The 25,881-nt window shown below is 42.4% G+C and overlaps 1 protein-coding gene across 4 annotated transcripts in view; it reads right to left on the bottom strand.

Annotated features, from left to right (window-relative positions):
* The window catches only part of LOC110506316 (muscarinic acetylcholine receptor M4), a 160,554-nt gene extending 136,194 nt beyond the window's left edge, over positions 1-24,360 (bottom strand). The window contains exons 1-9 of one of the 4 annotated variants that reach the window (XM_021585845.3): positions 24,272-24,360; positions 23,703-23,925; positions 22,826-23,345; positions 22,660-22,718; positions 22,378-22,561; positions 11,828-12,000; positions 11,589-11,655; positions 10,081-11,495; positions 4,775-4,861 (exon numbers count right to left, since the gene is read on the bottom strand). In XM_021585845.3, coding sequence (XP_021441520.3) covers positions 4,775-4,861; positions 10,081-11,495; positions 11,589-11,655; positions 11,828-12,000; positions 22,378-22,561; positions 22,660-22,718; positions 22,826-22,957 — 2,117 coding nt within the window. In that variant the 5' untranslated portion in view covers positions 22,958-23,345; positions 23,703-23,925; positions 24,272-24,360. Of the gene's footprint in view, positions 1-4,774; positions 4,862-10,080; positions 11,496-11,588; positions 11,656-11,827; positions 12,001-22,377; positions 22,562-22,659; positions 22,719-22,825; positions 23,346-23,702; positions 23,926-24,253 lie in introns of those variants that run through there. The other 3 variants (XM_036963976.2, XM_090221908.1, XM_090221907.1) reach the window with 3 other exon arrangements.
* Positions 24,361-25,881: the final 1,521 nt, after the last annotated feature.

Here is a 25,881-nt window from a genome sequence, read left to right as displayed (position 1 = left end):
TTCAGCTCGTTGAGTGCGGTCTTAGTGTCAGCGTCGGTTTGTGGTGGTAAATAGACGGCTACGAATAATATAGATGAGAACTCTCTTGGTAGATAGTGTGGTCTACAGCTTATCATGGGGTACTCTACCTCAGGCGAGCAATACCTCGAGACTACCTTAATAATTATCACGCACCAGCTGTTATTGACATAGACACACACCCCCATCCCTCGTCTTACCGGACGTTGCTGTTCTGTCCTGCCGATGCACGGAAAACCCAGGCAGCTGTATATTATCCGTGTCATCTTTCAGCCATGACTCGGTGAAACATAAGATATTACAGTTTAATGTCCCGTTGGTAGGATAGTCTCGAACGGAACTCATGCAGTTTATTGTCCAGTGATAGCACGTTGGCCAATAGAAGGGATGTAGAGGCGGGTTACCCACTCGTTGACGAATTCTCACAAGGTACCCTGATCTCCACCCCCTGTATTTCCTTCTTTTCTTAATGCGAATGAAGGGGATTTGGGACATATCTGGGAGCAGCATTATAATGAGACACACGCATTAAATGAAAAATCTTCATTCAGTTCAAGGTGTGTAATCGCTTTTCTGATATCCAGACGCTCTTTTCGGTCATAAGAGCCGGGAGTAGCAACATTAAGTACAAAATAAGTTGCAAACAAAGCAATTGGTTAGGAGCCCGTAAAACGGCAGCAAAAAACAGCGGTCTCAATGCATTGTATTGGATGGTTGCCAGCATGTAAGAAAATGTTCATGGTCAGAACATATAGGAAATGTTTTCAAGTGGGAACTATACGTAACTGTTACTCTTGCAGATAGGCCTAGGCTACTTCTTACTCTTAAATGTTTGATGATATTAAAATGGAAGAGGAACTAGATTTGGATTTTAAAATTAGAAAACCTTTAACGGATTCTTACATTCAGTCTACACGCCTTTTAACTTTAGGGAAATTCTGATTGTTGGCTGAGGAACTCTTTACTGAGAAATGTGGTTGTTTTTTTATGATTGCATTTTGTATTTTCTATGCTCCTATGATTGTGTAACTGTTTGTCATGCACGTTGGTTTTAATAGGACTCCGCCCTTTCCTAAATAAAGCTGAAATGTCAGGGAGAGAATAACGAGGTGGGAGGGTAGTGTCGGTGCTATCCTAACCACTTGAAAGGGTGTTATGCCTTCATTATCACAGGTCAAAGAAAATGACGACAGAGAGTGAGGAGCCAATTGTCAAGTGTCCACTCTCTCCCAAAAGTTGGTTGTACTGATCATTATGTCCCTGCTCTGGGCCACACATTGATTTTCAATATTGCACCTTGGTTACTAAGCAGAGCAGCTCTGTCCCTAGATGAATGTGTTTTTATTGAGGACTAGGCCTTACTCTCAACCTCACAAGATCACCACCTCGGCGCTCTGCTGACAGTCAATCCCAGAAACTAAATTGAGAATCTCCAGGCTCAGTGCAATTCATCACTCTTCAGCAAGACAGTGTTAGAAAGGCAGGAAACAGATAGATAGTGATAACGTCACCACTTCACTCAGAGGTCCAGGAAACATGTTGTCTAGGCCTGCAATGTATAAATATGTATTACCATGAAAAGACCATGTTCTATTTCCATTTACAGTGCAATCGGAAAGTATTCAGACCCTTTGACTTGTTCCACATTTTGTTTCGTTACAGCCTTATTCTAAAATTAATTTTAAAAAACATTTTAAATAATCATACATTTAGACACAATACCCCATAATAACAAAGTGAAATTTAGTGCATCCTGTTTCCATTCAACATCCTTGAGATGTTTAAACAACTTGATTGGAGTCCACCTGTGGTAAATTCAATTGATTGGACATGATTTGGAAAGGCACACAAATCACATTTTATTGGTCACATGCACACGGTTAGCAGATGTTATTGCGAGTGTAGCGAAATGCTTGTGCTTCTAGTTCCAACAGTGCTGAAAATATAAAAATATCTAACAATTCCACAACAGATACCTAATACACACAAATCTAAGTAAAGGAATGGAATAAGAATATATACATATCAATATATGGTTGAACAATGACAGAGTGGCATACTTTAAGATGCAATAGATAGTATAGAGTACAGTATATACATATGAGATGAGTAATACAAGATATGTAAACATTATTAAAGTGGCATTATTAAAGTGACTAGTGATCCATTTATTAAAGTGGCCAATGATTTAAAGTCTGTATGTAGGCAGTAGCCTCTGTGCTAGTGATGGCTTTTTAACAGTCTGATGGCCTTGAGATAGCTGTTTTTCAGTCTCTCGGTGCCAGCTTTGATGCACCTGACTGACCACGCCTTCCCCTCTGCTGTTTCCTGAAGTCCACGATCATCTCTTTTGTTTTGTTGACGTTGAGTGAATGGTTATTTTCCTGACATCACACTCCGAGAGCCCTCACCTCCTCCCTTTAGGCTGTCTCGTCGTTGTTGGTAATCAAGCCTACTACTGTTGTGTCGTTGGGAAACTTGATGATTGAGTTTGAGGTGTGCTTGGGTGAACAGGGAGTGCAGGAGGGGGCTGAGCACCCACCCTTGTAGGGCCCCAGTGTTGAGGATCAGCGAAGTGGAGATGTTATTTCCTACCTTCACCACTTGGGAGCGGCCCATCAGGAAGTTCTGGACCCAATTGCACAGGGTGGGGTTGAGACCCAGGGTACTAATGCTTGGAGGGTACTAATGCTGAGCTGTCGTCAATGAACAGCATTCTTACATAGATATTCCTCTTGTCCAGAAGGGAGAGGGCAGTGTGCAGTGTGATAGCGATTGCACACCTGTCTATATAAAAGGTCCCACAGTTGACAGTACATGTCAGAGCAAAAACCAAGCCATGAGGTCGAAGGAATTGTCCGTAGAGCTCTGAGACAGGATTGTGTTGAGGCACAGATCTGGGGAAGGGTACCAAAAAATGTCAGCAGCATTGAAGGTCCCCAAGAAGAAAGTGGCCTCCATAATTTTTAAATAGAAGAAGTTTGAAAGCACCAAAACTCTTCTTAGAGCTGGCCGCCCGGCCAACCTGAGCAGTAGGGGTAGAAGGGAATTGGTCAGGGATGTGATAAAGAACACGAAGGTCACTGACAGAGCTCCAGAGTTCCTCTGTGGAGATTGCAGAACTTTCCAGAAGGACAACCATCTCTGTAGCACTCCACCAATCAGGCCTTTATGGTAGAGTGGCCAGACGGAAGCCACTCCTCATTAAAAAGGCACATGACAGCTCGCTTGGAGTTTGTCAAATGGCCCCTAAAGGACTCTCAGACCATGAGAAACAAGATTCTCTGGTCTGATGAAACCAAGATTGAATTATTTGGCCTGAATGCCAAGCGTCACGTCTGGAGGAAACCAGGCAACATCCCTACGGTGAAGCATGGTGGTGGCAGCATCATGCTGTGGGAATGTTTTTCAGCGGACGGGACTGGGAGACTAGTCAGGATTGAGGGAAAGATAAACGGAGCAAAGTACAGAGAGATCCTTTATGAAAACCTACTCCAGAGCGCTCAGGACCTCAGACTGGGGCGAAGGTTCACCTTCCAGCAGGACAACAACCCTAAGCACACAGCCAAGTAACCCAGGAGTGGCTTCGGGACAAGTCTCTGAATGTCCTTGAACCCGATCGAACACCTTTAGAGAGACCTGTAAAAATCAGTGCAAAAAGCTATGCAACGCTCCCAATCCAACCTGACAGAGTTTGAGAGGATCTGCAGAGAAGAATGGGGAAAAACTCCCCAAATACAGGTGTGCCAAGCTTGTAGCGTCTTACCCAAGAAGACTCAAGGCTGTAATAGCTGCCAAAGGTGCTTCAACAAAGCACTGAGTAAAGGGTCTGAATACTTATGCAAATGTGATATTTCAGTTTTATAGTTTTAATACATTTGCAAAACTTGCTATCACATACTGTTGCCCGAGAACCACACAGAGACAAGTGTGCACAGGTTGGTGAAATGGTAGTCCCGCGTAGCCATTCCTCCAAAAACCTTGTCATGCCTTCTTTGGAGGTCTGAAGAATTTTGTATTAGCCAAAACGATTTGAATGGTCCGCTGGCTTCCAGCGGCTACATTTTTGTTTCATGTTACATTACAAGAACCCTCCCCCACATGAATGTTGAAGGAGTACTGCGTCTTAAGATCTGCCCAAGCAAGGCATTTGATTGGTTTTAGACCAGGTCTCCATCCCCTTTTAGCTAATTTAGGCCAGACTTCACCAGGCTTCCGGATTAGGGAAGCCTAGCTCTCTACGAGGCTAGTGAAATGATGTTTACATTGGAAACCTTTGCCATTTGTTTGCACCTGTTCGAGCACTACACCGAGGTCCTAAGGGCCGAACTGAAAATGTCTCATACTTCCTTGCCATCAAAATTTGCCATAAATTGTGCTCTATCCATTGTTTTTGAAATTGTCGATACACACTGTGTCTCCCTTATGTGTTCGGTGATTGTTAGACAGAGGACAGAGTGAAGAGACTGTACAAATGTAGGTCCAATATAATTTCTGCAGAGTTTCAATTTGGTTTTAGTCATGTAATTGTATTTACTTATTTTTACTCAAACCACCCGAGGGAACTGTATGTTTGACACCCCTGTGTTTGAGCAACCAATGTGTTTGATTTATTGAAGTGGCTATTTATTGTTCATTCTTGAAAATAATGCTACATGCTAATCTAGTATGCTGGGCTGATTTTTTAAAATATTCTCATTAATTACATATTACAAGTAAATCATCAATAGCCCTGACCACATGCCACAAGACTCACCTGGCAGGATCTGGATAAATGGGATGGTCCCGGGAGCCAGATATGTCATACCGAGACGGCGACATATTAGATGACTCCAAAAGTCTCCTATGAAAGAGAAAGAGAGGAAAAGGGATGGTTAGATGTGCATTTCCACTAAGGAAAGCACCACAAACAAAGTTATTGTACATGTAGTTGTTTAATGATCAGCCCATATCATTTCCATATTCATTATCACCAACTAGTCTAAACCGCTTTCCAATGGAAAAAAAAGGAGCCATTTCTGTGACTGATGCAACCAAACAATGTTTCTCTCCTATCTCGCTACTTTTCACAGGTATAATTAAAATGGATACCTCCACAATTAACACAAACACACCATAGAGACCCTACATATCAGGTGCTTCCTTTTGGGTGACGACCAATGGATACGAATGTCTCCTAGCTCTTTTTTAATTCTTGATAATAGTTAACCCACTGTTCCTAGGTCGTCATTGTAAATAATAATTTGTTCTTAACTGACTTGCCTGGTTAAATAAACAAAAAAAATACTAAATTCAATTTAAAAAATAACCACCAGTGTCCAGGGACAGGTGATTTGGAGGTTAGATTTAGGATAGGAGTCAATGCACTACAGCCCAATCTATTATGCTTGATAATGCCAATAAAACATGTGACAACGCTCTGAATTAAAAGTATTGAAGTATTCCCACACGAGGAATGTTGCCAGAAAGACCATGAAAAATGGCTCCATTTCAATTCACGACTTGCATTCAGCGGTCTAGCTCTTATTTTTGGATGAAACTGGACGTTTCAGGGAAAGATTAGCTTTAGGTTATGTTATTCAGGCCATTCATCTGAAACGTTTGAAATAGAGTCAGGTTCCTGACAAAACTAACATTTTGAAGTTAGTGTAACGGATGTGAAACGGCTAGCTTAGTTAGCGTGGGCGCTAAATAGAGTTTCAATCAGTGACGTCACTTGCTCTGAGACCTTGAAGTAGTAGTTCCCCTTGCTCTGCAAGGGCCGCGGCTTTTGTGGAGCGATGGGTAACGATGCTTCGAGGGTGACTGTTGATGTGTGCAGAAGGTCCCTAGTTCGCGCCCGGGTATGGGCGAGGGGACGGTCTAAATTTATACTGTTACATTAGCATGGTGTTAAAGGTGAATATAGGGACGTGTGGGTGACAAAGGAGAGACACAACGTGACAATTTCCAATCTTGAATTTGACATTTTTGGGACCCATAAGACAAAGACAAAAAGCAACTCCAAAATAGACAGTCTATTAATCCAAATATGGAAGGGCGGCAAAAATGTATTCAGATTTAGAATAAAACAATAAAAAAAAATATTGTTGGATTCAAAACTTGTTTTAAAACAGCACATATGCAGTGCAGACTATTTCAAGTGATTGGCCAGCCTGCTAGCCCAACATAGTCAACATTGAAACCATTTAGAATAATTTACAGTGTGGCTGACATGTTAATGAGACTGAACATGCAGTTCCCATCCTCCTGCTTTAATCCTTACCCCAAAGTCACAAAAAAAACGTGCTCATTACTGTGAGGACTACAATGGCCAAATTACTGGAATAACTCAAAGCATTCCCTTCCTTGAGATTCACATGTATCTACATCTTCGCCAGCCTGCTCATTGGAGCAGTCTTTTAAACCATAATTTTGGTCAATTAAAAAGTATCATTAAAGTCCTAAGGGATATTCATTTGCTCATTATCGACAGCACATCAAGTTAAAAAAATATGATAGTGATGTGAAATGTCACAGCCCTGTGTAACAGCCCATTAAACTGGTCCAGTCTTTTACTGATCCAGGACTTGAATGCAATTTCTATAGAGGATGGTGGCCTTCATACTTCAGAGGATTTAAGGTAAGCAACAAAAAAAATCCCTAAATATGTCATTGTTAGATTAGAACTTTAAAAACAAAATGTATACCTCAACTGCTCTAGTCATTTGGGCTCAAAACAAGTCAGAAAATGTCTTAGAATACACTAGCCAACACCTCTCCTTGAAAAAGCAATTACTGCAATAAATAATACAATATAAGCCCAATATAAAAGTCTTGGTCTATTCATTTTGTTAAATCCCTTTTAAATATGCTATATCAATGCTTTTCCCAAATGAGGTGACTTCAGAATGTGGACACAAAAGAAAGAACCCATCGAACCCTTAGAGCAAGCCGTTGTGCCCAGCTTGGCTAGACAACACAAAGTAGCCTGAAGCTCTAATATCATTAGTATAGTCACATAAATAAATAAAAACTTGAACATATTAAATTTAGGGTGACCTACAGCTGTGAGTCTATGAAAAGAGACTGGAATCTAAAAGAGATGTGAACAAAACGGAGAACCAAACTTCAGTTTGGTCATTTGCTTTCCAGACACTTCTTGACAGCCTACTGATTAAACCCAATGCTTTGGCCTTGTGTCAGACAAAGTAGAGCAGCACCCTCGGGCTACTGGAGAGCTCTCCATGCAACAAGCCCCAGCATTAGGCTAGATAATGAGAGGTTGGGCAGGAAGGGTAACTTCACATTGTTAATGTTCACAACCCTGCCCTTGAAACAGAGGCTAATTGCAGCCTTCCAGGGCACAGGGGATGGATTGGGATTGATGCAAGACGGAAAATGAGAGTGGGAAAAAAACTATGACCGTGTGTGTTTTCAATGACTGTAGCAAAATGTTATGCAAATATTAGGTTATTTAACTTTTTCCATATCAGTTTTTATGAGAATAGGCATTACTTTCTTGCCTGGCTAAGCAAACTCTTTGCTCCAGCCAAATGCTATGCCTGGATCTGTCTGGATCCAAGTACCTTCCCGATGATTTGTAGAATGAAAATCCATTCTCGACCATCTGATTGGTCCCAGAAACTGATGGGTTGGGCCAGAGCCAGAACACATGTGGGTAAAGTGGCATTTTGAAAATGTGTCATTGTCTTTGATACACGGATTGGTTTTAGATTATCCAATCGCTGATGACTTTGTTTTGTACAGCACCACTCATCAGCACAAACAACTTCATTGATGGCAGTCTCAGACTGAACTATGTAGCGAACAATAGGGCAGCGGAAGAATTCAGTTTGAGTCGTCAGGCAAATTACCTTCTAAGCCTATGTAAAATAGATGTCAAACCTTTGTACTGAGCTGCCACTGCTCAATCAGACATGTTGTGCAGAGCACATCATATCCTCCTACTTTGTGGGAATAAAATTCACAGAAAATACCTATGCTAATTCCCTAACTAATCCTAATAGGCTAGCCTATGTCTAAGTATGCCTATTCTAGAAACTAGTAAGTTGTCAATGGTAGTTGCCACAGGAGAGGCAGAGCTGTCATGGCAATCATCTCTAAATATCTAGTCAGTACCATACTGCCACCAAGTGGAACACTGAGGAGTAACATGGAGACAGCCCATCTTCCACAGGTCCATCACAAATGAGCTCGTCTCTGCCCTTTGATTGGAAGGTTGGGAATTCGATCCCTGGCCGAGTCATACCAAAGACTGGGACCCGATGCGTCTCTGCTTGGAACTCCGCATTAATGAGATTGGGGGTAATTCTGCGTTCAATACAACTCTGAAATTTCTGACTTGGAAACATGTAGAAAGATGAGGTCTGAATTCCCCACTTGGAAAGTATTAGAATCAGCCAATAGAAAGCTATTTTGTAGGCTTTTTGAATGCTATTCATAAAAGCCATCCAACAGAAGTAAATTCATGGAAAATCTACACAGGCGTACAAAGGCACATTATCAGCAACCATAATTTTAAAAGGCTAATTGATCATTAGAAAACCCTTTTGCAATTATGTTAGCACAGCTGAAAACTGTTGTTCTGATTAAAGAAGCAATAAAACTGGCCTTCTTTAGACTAGTTGAGTATCAGGAGCATCAGCATTTGTGGGTTTAATTACAGGCTCAAAATGGCCAGAAACAAAGAACTTTCATCTGAAACTCGTCAGTCTATTCTTGTTCTGAGAAATGTTCTTGTTCTGAGAAGTGAAGGCTATTCCATGCGAAAAATTGCCAAGAAATTGAAGATCTCGTACAACGCTGTGTACTACTCCCTTCACAGAACAGCGCAAACTTGCTCTAACCAGAATAGAAAGAGGAGTGGGAGGCCCCGGTGCACAACTGAGCAAGAGGACAAGTACATTAGAGTGTCTAGTTTGAGAAACAGACGCCTCACAAGTCCTCAACTGGCATCTTCATTGAAGAGTACCCGCAAGACACCAGTCCCAAGGTCAACAGTGAAGAGGTGACTTCCGGGATGCTGGCCTTCTAGGCAGAGTTGCAAAGAAAAAGCCATATCTCAAACTGACCAATAAAAATAAAAGATTACGACGGGCAAAAGAACACAGACACTGGACAGAAAGATGGCTTTTTTTCTTTGAAACACCATACATCAATACCTGCATGTTTTTCCTTTCGACTGGATTGGTCGTGAAGACAAGGTCAGGAAGGTCGAAGCCTAATCATTCCACTGACTGTAGCCAGTGGGGCAGTTGACAGACAGTCAGGCCAAGTAAGGCCCACTACAGTCGAGGCAAAGCAAACTGCCAAGGAAGGCATTACAAAACCCTCCCAGAAGACACATCTGCCAAGCAGTTAATGAGCAAGAAGGGGAAGCCATGGAGGCAGAGCATCGCCTCAAAACTGAATGAAATGTATACTTTAATTGGGATAGGAAAGGGGGGATACTTAGTCAGTTGTCCAACTGAATGTATTCAACTGAAATGTGTCTTCCGCATTTAACCCAACCCCTTGGAATCAGAGAGGTGCAGCTGCCTTAATCGACATCCACGTCTTCTGCACCCGGGGAACAGTGGGTTAACTGCCTTACTCAGGGGCAGAACAACAGATTTTTACCTTGTCAGCTCGGGGATTTGATCCAGAAACCTTCCAGTTACTGGCCCAACGCTCTAACCACTAGGCAACCTGCCGCCCCTTTTGTCAGAGATCCTTACCAAAAAATAGCCCTAATGACTGCACAAGTTTGGAAAAGGCCTTTTATCAACTTCGAATGAAGCACAAAAAGCAAGATATGCAAAGTTTGCCTGTGTGATTACACTAATGTCACAAGCATGGGGTGACTTGGGGTTATGTGTAGGTGTTGTGGTAGGGCAGACTTGGCAGCTTATAAGAGGGGTCGAATGTTGCATCTCACCTCCATCTAACTGCCTCAAAGTCAGAGTTCAGCCATCATGCTACTTCCAGTATATTGGAAAAGGCTATGCATCGATTATGTTTTTCATTTAACAAATTGCACAAAATATAGATAAACAAGACCTTAACACCTGATTCTCTCACCTTCTCAGGTAATCATCATCAGGGTTTTCGTCAGGCATTTCTTGGTTTAAGGCCTCTTGTCTTGTCTCCTGATTATACACCAACCCCACTGCCCGTTCTCTCTGCGGGCTAGGGGTTCCCCGGTGAGGGAAGGCTGTGTCCCCTCCAGGTTCATCAGCACTGGGCTGTGGCTGTGCTAACTGTCTCCTGTCAGAGGACTGGGGATCCTGTATCACAGTCTGCCTCATGTTGTGAAAGGCAGGGTTGGGGCTTGGGGGCTGCCATGAGGTGCTCCCCTCTTGTGATGGGGTCTGGCCAGTGCGCTCCCAGCGCTGTGTACCTCGGTTAAACATGAACAGGTTGTTGCAGACCCTGCAGCGGTTCATATGGCCGCGGGAGGGACCAGAACCATCATCACTGCTGTGGGGGGGCTGATAATGAGGGGTGACAGGCCGCTCAGAGTCTATGTTATTATTGAGCATCTCCCATGTCTGTTGCTCTTGGCTGCTCTCTCCACCAGCGCCACCTGACTGCTCCATTTCCTGCATGCGATCATACTCCATGAAGTAGCGATTCAAGTTGCACTGCAGCACGTTACGGATAGAGGTGGGGCTGTTGCTCCCTCCCTCCCCAAGAGTGTGGTGTCCACTACTAGTGCTGGGTCCATCTACAGAGCTGTTTCCACTGGTGTGGGGGCTCATAACTGCTGGGGGAAAGCTTCCTCCCTCTGTGGCAGAGGTGTAGACAGGCGACTGATAGGAGCACTCCTGCTGTCTCAGCACAGACAGCAGGCTGACAGATGATGCACTAGTCCTGGGTGGAGATACCCCAACACCCCCACTATGCTCAGGCCGCATGTTGAGCATGCTACCCATCCAGTCTGCCCCCGCCAGTCGCCCAGAACACTCCTGGCCTGGCTGCTGGTGGCCTGAAGATGGAGTGCGTAAAGAGTGTCCTCTAGCACCGCTGTACACACTGCTGAAGGCAGAGGGACGGTGTGAGGAGCGAGGCTCAGAGGGCTGCCGGGGCTCAGTGCGAGCAGAAGAGAAGGTGGAGGCATAGGACTGGGTCTCCAGGCTCTCAGGGTCAGAGGGGTCCTCTCCAGATCGTGAAGGGGCTTGGGTGGGAGAGCACCGACTGCAGAAGCAAACCATACCAAGGTGTTGCACACAACCCTGGTAGGGGGGTCGGAAGCGATTCCGTAGGGCGGAATAACGTCCAGAGGGAAGACTAGGAGAGTCAGCAGCACTATTGACAGCGGGTTCAGGAGGATGCTGCTCCTCAGACTGTGAGCCTGAGTTCCTCAATGACAGGATGTGCAGGAAGTTGTGGAGAATGGGGGTACGGCGGACCGGTTGGGACTGTAGGAAGGATCGATGGCGAAAGTGGGGCATCTCCATGCTATCCATGGGGACCTCAGAGTCATCATCACTCTGCTGAAAAGCACACAACGGGAACAAAATGTTCTTGATATGACGTAACTGACCTAATGTAAAGTATATAACGTAAAGTATTAGACAGAGTCTCACCTGTTGGTTAGAGGGATTCACTATAGCGGTCAACAGGTAATGACCCAGTGGGTCAAACCTCACCAGTCTGCAACAGAGCATTCACATGTGTCATTATCTCCATTTTGCTTTAAATACGGTTTGAGAATATCTGACTCGGTTTTCAAATTCTGAAATTTCAGCAAAAGTTTCAACATGTCAACTAATCGAACACTGTGGAAATGACAGGGAGATGGAGAAGGTGGAGCTTTTCGTCAGACCTGACTCTCTCTGTCTCGCTGGCAGTCTTGACCAGGGCAAATGGCTCCCTCCTACTCCAGTCCCAGAAGTGAACCTCATTGTTTGTTGCTATGAGAAGGAGCTGGGCGGTAGGGTGAAAGGCCAGGGAGGCAATGGCCACATTGCTCTCAGTGAACCAGCTCTCACTGCCACCCTGGGCATTAGATGGGCCACACAATGTTCAAAAGAAGAAGATTAGTGTCAATATTACGCACAAAACCCCAGAATGAGAGTTCAAAGGAAATTGATTGGTAAAAAGTCAAACTTGTGATGATGCAATAGAGGACATGGTTAGAGATCTCTAGTTGGATATGTTGGATTCGGGGTAAACTTTGAACATTGTTATACTCAAAAGCATAGTAAATTAAGGAGTGGAAGAGACTGGTTTTTATGTCAGAGGTTAACGGTTCTCTGTAGAAAAACAGATGGCTTTGGAATGTGTTGGGTGGACGGGAGGTGGTCACAGGATTTCTATAGGGGAAGAGGATGGACATCTGTGGATTAGTCGAAGGAGGGGTTGAGGTCAGGTCAGATCCCCTGAAGGGAGAAATTATGGTTAATTATCCTATTATCCTTCTAAAACGGTTTGAATGATGTCTGTGACTATAACAGAACTCATATGGCAGGCAAAAACCTGAGAAAAAAATCCAACCAGGAAGTGGGAAATCTGAGGTTTGTAGTTTTTCAAAGCTTGGCCTACCGAATACACAGTGTCTATGGGGTCAAGTTGCACTTCCTAAGGCTTCCACTAGATGTCAACAGTCTTTAGAAACTTGTTTCAGGCTTCTGCTATAAAGGAGGGGGGAATGGGTGCTGAATGAGTCATGGGTCTGGCAGAGTGTCTCAGGCTCGTGACGCGCGGTCCCGACAGAGTTAGCTCTCGTTCCAGTGCTTTCTACAGACAATGGAATTCTCCAGTTGGAACATTATTGAAGTGTTATGTTAATGTGTGAAAGTTACATATTTCTAAAAAATATTTTTGAATTTCGTGCGCTGCCTTTTCAGCGGAATGTTGTCGAGGGGTTCCGCTAGCGGAACGCCTGCCCTAGAAAGGATAAGCTTCTCTAGTGTCCGTGAGTTATTTACTCTGAAAAATTAGAACCTAACAGATGGCGCTGCAAGCAGAGTTCACCACGATTTGTAGTCAAACCAAAGAGTCCAGATCAATGGAGCAGATTTGTCAACAAACAAGGTAGGCAAGTTCCTATTCCTGTTTCCACTCATTTTGACATCTTGGGGAGATGAAAATTGTAGGCTGAACATTATAGGATATGGACCTGATATGGACCTGAGTTTAATTCGGTAGGCCCATTGTGTAACGACTGGTCGTAGCTTTATGGTAGATGGTAAGTCCCGGAAGGTCAACTCGTACAGGTACCTGTAGGGTAAATCCTAGGGGGTAAATCCCTAGTAGGCTGGTTCCTGCTAGTACTATAAAGTAAATGGTAAAGTCCTAGTAGGTTGGTTCCTGCTAGTACTATAAAGTAAATGGTAAACTCCTAGTAGGTTGGTTCCTGCTAGTACTATAAAGTAAATGTAAATTCCTAGTAGGTTAATTTCCAGCAGGCCTTACCTGTAGGGTAAGTCCTAGGGGGTAAATTCTGGTTGGGATAGTTAATGTGACTACTATAAGAATAGGGTGAGTCCCGGAAGGTAAGCCCGCGTAGGCTGGAACCTACAAATGGTAAGTCCTAGGGGGTAAATTCTTGGTGGGGTTGGATCCCTGCTAAACCTGTAATGAGAGGGTGGAAGCCCTGTGTGTGAAAAATAGTTTAGTTTTATGCCCTGTTGGGGTGGTGAACCATAGGCAGATTATGTGGAAATAGCAAGACAAGTGTGAATAATTTTGGTGATGTCTGTTATCAATAATAGGGATATTGGAGGCAATACGGGAAAAAGCCATTAAGTCATCCGTATTCCCCAGTAATACATTCGCAGACGCTATAGTATCATTCTAATACAAGGTATTAAGTGCCGTGACCAATGAACTATTATCCGGGGAAGTGTGTAGCGCTACCTTGGAAAATAGTTAATAGAAGGTGTGTATTATAGACTGGAGTGAAAAAAAATCAAAACACACTGAACACCGTCAGGAGATGTTAGGGAATAATAACTATTGAATAACAGACCGGATTCTCCCTGTAATGTGGAGCCAGAGGATTTTAATAAAGCCATGGAGGCGCTGAAAGAAGAGCACTAGCATTCTACTAATTCGGCTCGAATATGGGAAGAATTTGGGCAACATTTCCCTGCTAACAGAGAATTCAAATCAAATAAAGAATTCAGGGAGGCAATTATGACTTGGCCCAATGACATAAAACCAGAATCAAAAGCTCAATATATCAGCGTGTTGATGTCAGCATTCTATCAACAAAAGATGCACCACGATAAACCCAGAATGAGTACAAGTACGCTGCCACAGAAAGACTGGGAACGGGAGTGTATTGACAAAATTTGCACTTCTGCTTTGATGGCAGATTTGAACACTGTGGTCAAAACGATAATTGCGGGGGCAGTGGATATAATTCAAGAGGATGTTTTGAGAGTGGAATGTGACTCGACTCACGTCGCGGATATGCGAGGGGTTAATAGGGCCATAGGGCAAATCACTAACTATAGTTTCAGTGGCCAAGGTAAGGCAAAGAAATGTCGCAAAAAAACTAAGCGTACAGAGAAAGCACCCTGTTTTAGACGTGGGACTATCAGACATTGGAAGAATGAGTGTAATGTGATACTGGAACATGCTGCATTCGAAGGAAATGCCATTATACAAGCGTTTGCATCTTTTTCAAAAGAGCAACAATAAATTGTCTTGAGATTAGCAGGAGAGGAAATGTCCCATATTGGTGAATAGCCTCAGTTCAATTGATAAGTGGTTCATAGAGATTACAGTTTCTTAGTGAAGGAAGAGATCACGTCTGACCTAACTATTTAGTAAAGGCTAGGGATGAAATAACACGGAGTCCTTACGATGAGAAATTGGCTAAATTTGCCACAGGAAAATGTATTTTGGGTTGAAGAATCTAGGCAAAATGCCAAGGGAATGGATTCTAAAGGTAACACATTTAAATGATATGGCCAAACATGGCAAACTCAGAAAGCCTTGGGGGGGGGGGGGGGGGGGGGTGTTATCTCATGAGACATTTTATGTGGGTTTTAGTTTGAAATAGATGTACGTCTTATGTTGTCTTATTCTGAAATAGGTTTCTAGAATATACAAAAGGGTGGAGGGGTAACAAGGAATTAGCAAAAGAGTTATTAAACCTAAAACTAACCTTAATTTTATTTAGGTATTTCATGAACATTGTCGTGGATTGAAACAAACATTTAATGGGTTCTGAAGGACAGGGAATGTAAAGGGAGAGGAAATATGTGAATGGTGTCGAATGCTCTGTATCCTGACTTTCTGGTGAGGCCTGATCAATCTCACTAGAAATGATCGGAACAAGATTTAATTATAAAATGAATGACAAACACCAGTCTATTCAAATTGTACCATTACTTCATTAGATTATTATTATTTCTGTAGGGAGTTATAAAGAGTTGTTTTAGAATCATGTGTTCGACGGAGAAAATTAACAGTTCCCTGGGGTCCTGGTTTTTGGGTAAATATACAGAGGTATTGTGTTCAGTCTGCATATAGAAGGGGAAATATATGTTAATAAGGGATGACAGTTACTTCAAATGCATTGTGATATGTCTATTGCTGATTTAATTTAGTGTTTTTGTTTTCGATACAAATTTCATCAGATTGGGATACTGGAGTGTGGGATTCTGCGAGGGGTTAGGGTGCTAACTTCATGATCTGGAAACTCTTTCGAGAGGTTGCCAGTAGAATAAGGGATTATGGACTAACTTTGAAAATGGTTTTAGCAGTAACAGTATGTTGGTATGCTCTTTGACATTTGTCGTAGATATAATGTTATTAAGAAAAGGTTCATGTAAGAAGTTGTCATATAGTCAATGCTTGTCTGGATTTCCTGAAACAGAAATGAATTGAGCTAAACTGTTGTTGTCATCTTTGCTTTTTATGACGTTATCATGGAAGCTGACGTCAGATAATGTCTTAATGCATGGTAGGAATAATTTGACCACAAACAGTGTGTGTGAACCTCAAAACCCTCCCTAACCGGCTGAAGAAAGAGCGACGAAGGGGTGCAATTCGACAGTGGCTTTTTAACACTTCTGAGTCCGAGCCATAAACCGAAGTGCTGAGAACGGCAGGTGAGAGATTTGTGTACGTGGGAGAAACGGACGTATCCATTTGGATATTGAAATCAGGACATTATCAAGGGCCATCAAATGGGACAGGCAAGAGTTACATGTGCCGTTGGGAAGATGAACTGTAAACACTATCTGAAAAGGACACGCTAGAATGAAAAGTGCCGGGAAAAGGACAGGAAGAGGAGGGGGTCTACACACTGCAAACAATTTTGACAAAGGATGCATTGAGATACTGATCTTTCATTACCAGGCCACTCGTGACAGGAAAACAGGGACAAGGGGGGGCTGTGAGGAGGAGTTATTACCGGCAATAAAAAGGTTTAGTTTATAAATGTACATTCTAACAGGGATGATGTGTGCTAAATTGAGAAGCTGGGATTCGAGTCCTATTCTCAAAGTAAGTACTAAGGACTCTCATTCTGAATTTGGTTTGGATAATTTATAAAATGTTTTAGTTATGATTTGGGCACAGCGAGAGAGAGTTGCTACAGAATGGTGAGAGGTGGGGGCGCTGATAAAATGTATTTTGCCGAGGGAGTCTCCAGAAACCTTACCTCTAAGTGTCCTCCTACAGGGAGGTTGTTTGTTAGAGAAATCACTGGATGATAGGCTTGGGACAACCATGAAAGTTGTTTTGTTCTCTTTTGTTTTACCATGTTAAATCGCATCAATGAGTGCTGCAAAGTTATTAAACATGTACCTCTTTTTCTCTTTCAAGTCAATATGTTTTTAGGTTTCGTGGAACATAAGAGTGATCATTGTTCCAGAGGAGAGACTGATGTACATTGACTAATTGATTTGAAAATGTTTTAGTATGTTTATAACTTTAGAAATGCATTAGGAGTAGTGACTAGTGTGTTATGGGTTAGATGTAATGATAGTGTATCATTCCCAGAGACTGTATATTGTTACAGGAGATAGCTGTCCTCCCTCTCCTATGAGCTAACTGTACACAATATGGGGATTTAATTGTACAATACACATACCCAGATCATGGTGAGAGGAGAAGAGATAGTGGTGGCATTTCAGACACTATGGTAAACATTCAAGAAACCTGTGACTCAGAGTTTTGTTAGGTTGGATATTCTGCCCAACTCATTAATCTTTTTCCCAATTTCTAACATCCGGCAAACACTTGACAGATTAATTGAAGGTTATAGGCATGGGCCATGTTAGTAGAAGCACGGGTTAGCATTGTTGGGATATCAATTAATGAGGACTCGTGCCACATGGATTGGTAACTGGGAGACCGATGGGAGTACAGGGGAGGCTGTTATTCAAATGTCAGAAATTAGTGCTCTTGAAATAAGACGAGAGTTCATGTTGTCAGGAAATGTGTTGCATTATGTATATCCTCAGGTGAAAGCAGAGATAAACAAGGACACGGGCTCAATTCTGGAGATTGAGTGTACATCAAGATGCACCAGGCGGGGGTTTTGGGACAGTGTTGGTCTGGTCCACTCACACACTACTCCTTACAGCAGCGGTAAAGATCGTCATGTCTCTCCGTGGTGGGTGCATTGTTCTCAATGTGAGGTCAAACTGCATAACGGGTGAGCTTGAAGACTGTAGACTGTTGGGGGGGGGGGGGGGGGGGTGTTGTATAATTTGATTTACACAACATGCCTACCACTTTGAAGACAACATATTTTTTCTTGTGAAACAAACAAGAAATAACACAAAAAAACTGTAAACTTGAGCGTGCATAACTATTCACCCCCCCCCCCCCCCCCCCCCCCCAAAGTCAATACTTTGTAGAGACACCTTTTGCAGCAATTACAGCTGCAAGTCTCTTGGGGTATGTCTCTATAAGCTTGGCACATCTAGCCACTGGGATTTTTGCCCATTCTTCAAGGAAAAACTGCTCCAGCTCCTTCAAGTTGGATGGGTTCCGCTGGTGTACAGCAATCTTAAGTCACACCACAGATTCTCAATTGGATTGAGGTCTGGGCCATTCCAAGACATTTAAATGTTTCCCCTTAAACCACTCGAGTGATGCTTTAGCAGTATGCTTAGGGTCATTGTCCTGCTGGAAGGTGAACCTCCATCCCAGGCTCATATCTGTGGAAGACTGAAGCAGGTTTCTCTCAAGAATTTCCCTGTATTTAGCGCAAACCATCATTCTTTCAATTCTGGCTAGTTTCCCAGTCCCTGCCGATGGAAAAACATCCCCACAGCAGGGATGGTGTTCTCGGGGTGATGGGTTTCCACCAGACATAGCGTTTTCCTTGATGGACAAAAAGCTACATTTTAGTCTCATCTAACCAAAGTACCTTCTATTTATTTGTGGAGTCTCCCACATGCCTTTTGGCGAACACCAAACGTGTTTGCTTATTTTTTTCTTTAAGAAATGGCTTTTTTCTGGCCACTCTTCCGTAAAGCCCAGCTCTGTGGAGTGTACGACTTAAAGTGGTCCTATGGACAGATACAGCTCCTTCAGGGTTATCTTTGATTTCTTTGTTGCCCCTCTGATTAATGCCCTCCTTGCCTGGTCCGTAAGTTTTGGTGGGCGGCCCTCTCTTGGCAGGTTTGTTGTGGTGCCATATTCTTTCAATTTTTTAATAAAGGATTTAATGGTGCTCCGTGGGATGTTCAAAGTTTCTGATATTTTTTTATAACCCAACCCTTATCTGTATTTCTCCACAACTTTGTCCCTGACCTGTTTGGAGATTTCCTTGGTCTTCATGGTGCCGATTGCTTGGTGGTGCCCCTTGCTTAGTGGTGTTGCAGACTCTGAGGCCTTTCAGAACAGGTGTCTATATACTGAGATCATGCAACACTTAAATAAATCCACCTGTGCAATCTAACTAATTATGTGACTTCTGAAGGTAATTTTGTCGCACCACCTATTTAGGGGCTTCATAGCAAAGGGGGTGAATATATATGCACGCACCACTTTTCCGTTTTATATTTTTTAGAATTTTTTGGGGGGCTTCACCAATTTTGACTATTTTGTGTATGTCCATTACATGAAATCCAAATAAAAATCCATTTAAATTACAGGTTGTAATGTAACAAAATAGGAAAAACGCCAAGGGGGGTGAATACTTTTGCAAGGCACTGTAGACATCGTGCAAAACAACAAATCCCTGCAAGCTCCTGCACATTATCTCTAGATGAAACCTTTGCTAACAGGTATTATGACAACTTAAAACTTGCACAAGACAGTTCTCAGAATTGTCAATTTAAAGAAATGTTGCCAATTTATTCATTACAAGTTTTATTTAACCTGGTAGGCAAGTCAGTTAAGAACAAATTCTTATTTACAATGACGGCCTACCAAAAGGTCTCCTGCGGGGACAGGGGCTGGGATTACATTTTTTTTTTAAAACATAGGCTAAAACACACATCACGACAAGAGAACACTACATAAAAAGAGACCTAAGACAACAACATAGCAAGGCAGCAACACATGACACACAGCATGGTAGCAACACAACATGACAACATGGTAGCAGCACAAACATGGTACAAACATTATTGGGCACAGACAACAGCACAAAGGGCAAGAAGGTAGAGACAATACGTCACGCAAAGCAGCCACAACTGTCAGTAAGAGTGTACATGATTCTTTGAGTGTACATTTTGAATGTTTGTTGCAGCTCGTTCCAGTCGCTAGCTGCAGCGAACTGAAAAGAGGAGTGACCCATGGATGTGTGTGCTTTGGGGACCTTTAACAGAATGTGACTGGCAGAACAGATGCTGTATGTTGAGGATGAGGGCTGCAGTAGATATCTCAGGGGGGAGTGAGGTCTAAGAGGGTTTTATAAATAAGCATCAACTAGAGAGAGAACTCAAAGGCGAAATCCATTAATGCCAAGATAATGGAATTCATTGTGCTACTTGCTATAGGCGTCAAGACTGACATTTGGACCAGCGGTGTCAGCCCCATTAGCACAGTAGGTCAATGAGGATTTCGTACTGAGGAAAGCCATATTGGATGCTCAAGAATGTGCTGGTTCTCATATCGCTGTTGCCATTTCAATGGCATTTGAGAACATGTTTGAAACATGAACACACTCCTAGTGCAATTCGAATAACTGACTGGATAAATAAGCTAATCAACTGCGTCTGCAGCTGACGTTATATCCTCTGTCATGGCATTGAAACGCCTGCTCAACAAAACTGCCGATTAGAGCGTGAGGTTAAAACTTGCAAAAATACTTGAGACTGTGAACAAGCGATTCTGTGGCATTCTCTCTGAGCCTCTTTACTGTGTCGCCACCATGCCCGATGCTAGGTACAAGGACCACTACTTCCATGCAGACAAGAAACAGGGTTTACGTGAAATTTTACATACACAGCATGGAAACGGACACAGTGACAGTGCTCACAGATTAAAAGAGGCCATGGACAGACAGGGCTGAAACTTCACTGCTTGACATGTATGATGAAATCCTTGTTGAGAATGAAACGACTGAACAAATGAACAACGAAACTGCACAGCAAGTAAGTGATAGAAATAGGTTTTGATTATGCTTTGCTGGTAACGGGGACATAAGTAAATGACGACAAAATAACTTTTTGGTTGGTGTGGTGTGTGTGTGTGTATGTATGTAACCTTTATAACAATGCAAGTAAGTTAAGAACAAATTCTTATTTACAATGACAGCCTACACTGTCCAAACCTGGACGACGCTGGGCCAATTGTGCGCTGCCATATGGGACTTCCAATCACGGCCAGATGTGATACAGCCTGGATTCGAACCAGGGACTGTAGTGAGGCCTCTTGCACTGAGATGTAGTGCCTTAGACCACTGTGTCCATATGTGTGTGTAACTATTTAACTGTACTATAATGTTTAAAAGGCAGCTAGGAAAATATTGGATATTGGTATGGCCAAAAATGTCATATCGGTGCATCCCGAGCATCAATCAGTGGGTCTTGTGACGGGTATACAGAGATGACCAGTTTACAAATGAGTATAGAGTGCAGTGTTGTGTCCTATGAGGAGCATTAGTGGCAAATCTGATGGCCGAATGGTAAAGAACATCAGCCGCTCGAGAGCACCCTTACCTGCCAATCTATAAATTTGATCTCCGTAATCTAGCATGGGTAGGATGGTCATCTGAATCAGGGTTAGTTTGGAAGCAGGAGTGAACAAGGAGCGATTACAATAGAGGAAACCAAGTCTAGATTTAACATTTAACTAACATTAGATAGCTAATCCAGAGATTCTTACCTTTGCCTCGATTCGGCAGTCTAGACCAGATCATCATGGCATTTGTGGTTCTGTATAATAGCCACATTAGCAGCTAATAGCATTACATTTTGGGGGATAAATACAGGCGAAGTCACTTTGTCCTAGAGAGATTTACACGGTTATCAAAACATCACGCCAGCGTACGCCTACACGAAACACATCCCTTAGTTTAAGTGTTTCTAAAATCTCCTATAGGAAAAATGAAATGGTGAAAAAACTATTGGAACCATTTCCCTGTTTGACCTCTAGGTTTTATGGGTATTATGACTCATACTGTGGTACGCTACAAAGGGCTTTCACCATTTAAAAGTAGTCAACCGGGTGGGGATTCATATGAGTTGAGAGGAATCAGCCAATGATCAGAGCATTGGCTTCTTCTTCAAATTGGGTTACTTGGTTTGTAAATGGCTTTAAGCTGTATCACTGCCATCTTGTGGCCACAAATTAATGACCAGATTTGGTTCAGGACTCCGGCACTGCAGGTGGCGGTAAAACACAGAAGAAAATTGACAACTTCAAAATGGAGATGGCCTCAGCGGCGCTGCCAGTGCTCTTACAGATGCCATAATGGGACAGATAAAAGGGGAGAATCTCAATTGGCTTTGCTCAACTCTCCTCTGTCCTGCTTTTGAAAAAGTTCAAAGGTAATCGAGGAGCAGAGGCGAGGAAACAAATGAGCTTCTATGAAATGAGACTCCGCTCCATAAGGCAAATTACATTTACAGGGGTGGAATCCCAAAATAAATGTGTAAAGTGATTAAAAAAAAAACATATATAGCCAGTTGTGCAAGACATTTTATAGATGAAATAAGTGCTGTATTCTTATTAAATGTGTGTATGCTTTTCTCCTTCGGGAAAACAGCTGATTCAAAGGGGGTGTGGCGGATTTGAAAACACTTCAGCGCTAGCCACTGAATGGAATACTCTTGTGCATCAAGGAAGTGAGCATATGTCCTCCGTTCACCTACTAATTAACTGACACCGTCCTCAACCACTTCGGTTTCCAGGTCACGGAGGAGAGGACGGAGTCATCATCTAATTAAGTCTATGTTAGCACATGTAGTCCCTGGGGTTCCTTTGCATGAGAAGATGACAGCCACTCACATGCAGGTCCCAGATGCGAACCTCTCCATCCAGACATCCCGAAGCCACCAAACCAGGGATGGTAGGGTGAAAGGTCAGACACCAAGGAGTGCGGCGATGGCCAACCAGAGAATGAACACACTTCCCTGTCTTAACCACTGTGACATAAATGTTGTGGTTGACATGTGTGGAGGCCATTAAGGTCCTATATGAAAGGAAAACGTTAACAGTTACCATACAATCTTCCAGTCTTGGTGTCTTTCTACCTCCTCCAAACATTTTTTTATAGGATGTCATTCTGACCTGTCCGGGCTAAAAGCCAACAGGAAGGTAGAACGAGGGCTGTCCGGCAACTCCACCTTCTGTGGAAAATAAAATAAAAAGAGCACATAAAAAGTCACCACTCATCTCAGTTAAACTTGATACATTGCACGATTTCCATCCATTCCTCAGGAAGGATGCTCCTTACCTGACTCTGCCATTTCATCCTCCGGGTCTTCTCCTCAACAAGCTGCTGCAGGAGGCGCTGGGAGCCAAGGCCGCGGGCACCACACTCCCGGGCAGATAAGATCCGCACTGAATTCTTTGGGTAGACAGTCATCTCAAAGATCAGGCCTTCCTTCCTCTCCTTCACACTGGTGTTTGTTGGTCTCAGTCACCAAAGGGTCTTCGCAAAGGCCATATGAAAGTGTGTGTGGCCAGCTTGTAGTCTAAAGGGGCATCTAGCTTGTAGTCTACACCTTTACCTTACCATAGCATGATGAAATCCAACTATTGATGACAGAACCATGTTTGTAGCTAAATAGCTAAAAATGGGTTTTTAATTATTAGTTACCTAATCACTGCAGTTTGTCATTTGTTAACAGCCATGAGGAGCTGATGACAATGTTGCCATTGGTGACATGAATAATTTAAATCTGTTCGTTTTACAGAATTACAACATAACGTTAATGACCAAACAACTGGTGGTGTGGGTTCTGGCAGTTAAACTGAAACACAGAGAAACAACGAAAACAGGCTGTCATGAAACTTAAAAATCGAGTTAAACTACCCGTCTCCTAGCTCCAGATTGTAAAACATTCATTATACTGGTGGAGGACAAAGATAGTATCGCCAATAGCAGGTTAAAGTTGTCAGTTGAAAACTCTCTGACGACGGACAGCCAGGCCTGTAACTACCAGTAATATTTGGTTAAATCACATTATATTGTGTTACAATCTGTAGTTATCCATCTCCCAAATAACTAACAAGCCAGCGTTTGTCCAACTCAAGCGTTGATAATCAACCCAAACAAGGCATTTGGCCAAACTAGCTAACGTTAGCGATATACTCGACCACGTCCCTACCTTTTCTCCACTGCTACGGTTGGATGTTCTTGACGACTTGACTCCAGCGTCTGAAACAGTCTCGTATATTTATGTTTCATTTTCTCCGATGTTTTCATATTGTGTTGACCGAATGTGGTTGGCAAACTAGCAGTGTAGCTAGGCTAGCTATTGGTCTATGTTCTCCAAAACATTAGCCAGCTGGCCAGATCAGACCTGGCTCCAGCACATCAGGCATTACTAGCTGAACACAGGGACCGAGGTGGGCGTCAAACAGGGGGCTTTTTTGTTTTCAGTGCAATAAATAGCTAGCTTACAAAAGGGTTCATTTTGCTTTAAAGTAAGCAATGTATTGTTCATCTACATTTATCGCTATTTCTAAATGTTTTACAGAAAACATAGAAGTTCATGAGCCATAGGATCCTGGTCCTCAAACCAAACAGTACACACAGATTTGTAAAAAGGGACCTGGATGGCACAATAAAGTCGGACTTATTTCCATTCTGGTTCCTATTTTTTTTTTACATAAATACATATACAATTATATAGATAGAGACGAAAAAATGCTCTACCTCCAGGAGTTTACGTACAATTCTTCCAAGCTTGTTTGGCTGGTAGCTTATTCTCTAGATGTTCGGGTCTGCTGGTGAACCAGGCATGATCAAAGTGACACTGGACTGGCGCACTAGCTAGATTTCCATCCAATTGGCGACAGATTTTAATTCGAATATTGTAAAATCTTCATAAAACAATATGCCATTTCAGAGTTCTCTTTAGAAAATTTAAGCACCTGACAACATGAAAGGGAATATTTGAATAATGAGCCACAATTACGTCTCGTTAAAAACAGCCTATAACAAATGATAAAAACACTATTCCTTGTGTTTCGATGTGTAGCATATGCAAAACTTTATAGCCTATTTGTTCATGTGTTTAAGGCTACTTTCCTAAAACAATTATTGTCTGCCTCACCATTCAGCTGTCACGAGATTTTGAGATTTTTATAAAAATAAATATTGCCTATATAAAGGAAGAGAAGCTTAGGCCAAATAGAAATATGCGGGTGGCATCCTCCAACACTGACACGCATTTTTGAAATGTCAGATGGCTACTGTGTCTGCTATACAGGTGTATAGGAGGCTAATTAGTTCATTTTCGATCATAATATTTTGTATAAAGATAAGCAATGCATTGTAAGATTATAGGAGTAACTGAAAGTCTGAAAGTCTTACTCATCTCAAATCAAACTTTATTTTGTCACATGCCCCCGAATACAACAAGTGTAGACCTTACTGTAAAATGCTTACTTACAAGCTCTTTACCAACAGTGCAGTTCAAGAAGAGTAAAGAAAATATTTACCAAATAAACTAAAGTAAAAAATAATAAAAAGTAACACAATAACATAACAATAATGAGGCTATATACAGGGGGTACCCGTATCGAGTCAGTGTGCTGGGGTACAGTTTAGAGGTCATTTGTATATGTAGGTAGGGGTGAAGTGACTATGCATAAAGCTTTACATAACTCTACCTTTGCAGGCTTGCAACTCTCTTGTAGTCCCATATTTACTGTACGATATTTACTGACAGTGAGCTGTGAAAATATAACACTGTGCAGACATGCATGCAACATTCTGCATACAGTGGAATTCACTATTTGATGCAAGACTGATACCTTCTATAAGAAATGTGCTAAAGGCCATCTTTTACAGTCTAAGTGTAATTTTAATGGTAAAATTCTTGAATGGAAAATTCTCTTAACATTAATGAATAACTTAAAATAAATATAACTTAAATATACATTAACCTCTTCAATTAAAATACATTAACAAGATGGCGTAGCAGTCGAACGTGTGTTTTGTCTTGTACGGGACAAGACAGTAAATATAGTTTTTCCTGCCTGAAGCCACTCACTGGACTCCTATGATCACTTGGCATACCTCTCCCTAACGTCAATATGCCTTGTCCATTACTGTTTTGGTTAGTAATTATTGAGTTATTTCACTGTAGAGCCTCTAGCCCTGCTCAATACGCCTTAGTTAACACTTTAGTTCCACGTCCCACACATGTGGTGACATCAACTTATTTAAATTATATTTCTAGAGACAATATCTATTTCATTGTCACTCTATGCACAGGTTTACCCCCACTGTATTCACATCCTACCATACCTTTGTCTGTACATTATGCCTTGAATCTA

The sequence above is a fragment of the Oncorhynchus mykiss genome, chromosome 26 (genome assembly GCF_057628025.1).
Source record: "Oncorhynchus mykiss isolate SJ-2025 chromosome 26, ASM5762802v1, whole genome shotgun sequence".
Classification (NCBI taxonomy): domain Eukaryota; kingdom Metazoa; phylum Chordata; class Actinopteri; order Salmoniformes; family Salmonidae; genus Oncorhynchus; species Oncorhynchus mykiss.
This window is presented reverse-complemented; position numbering and strand designations above follow the sequence as displayed.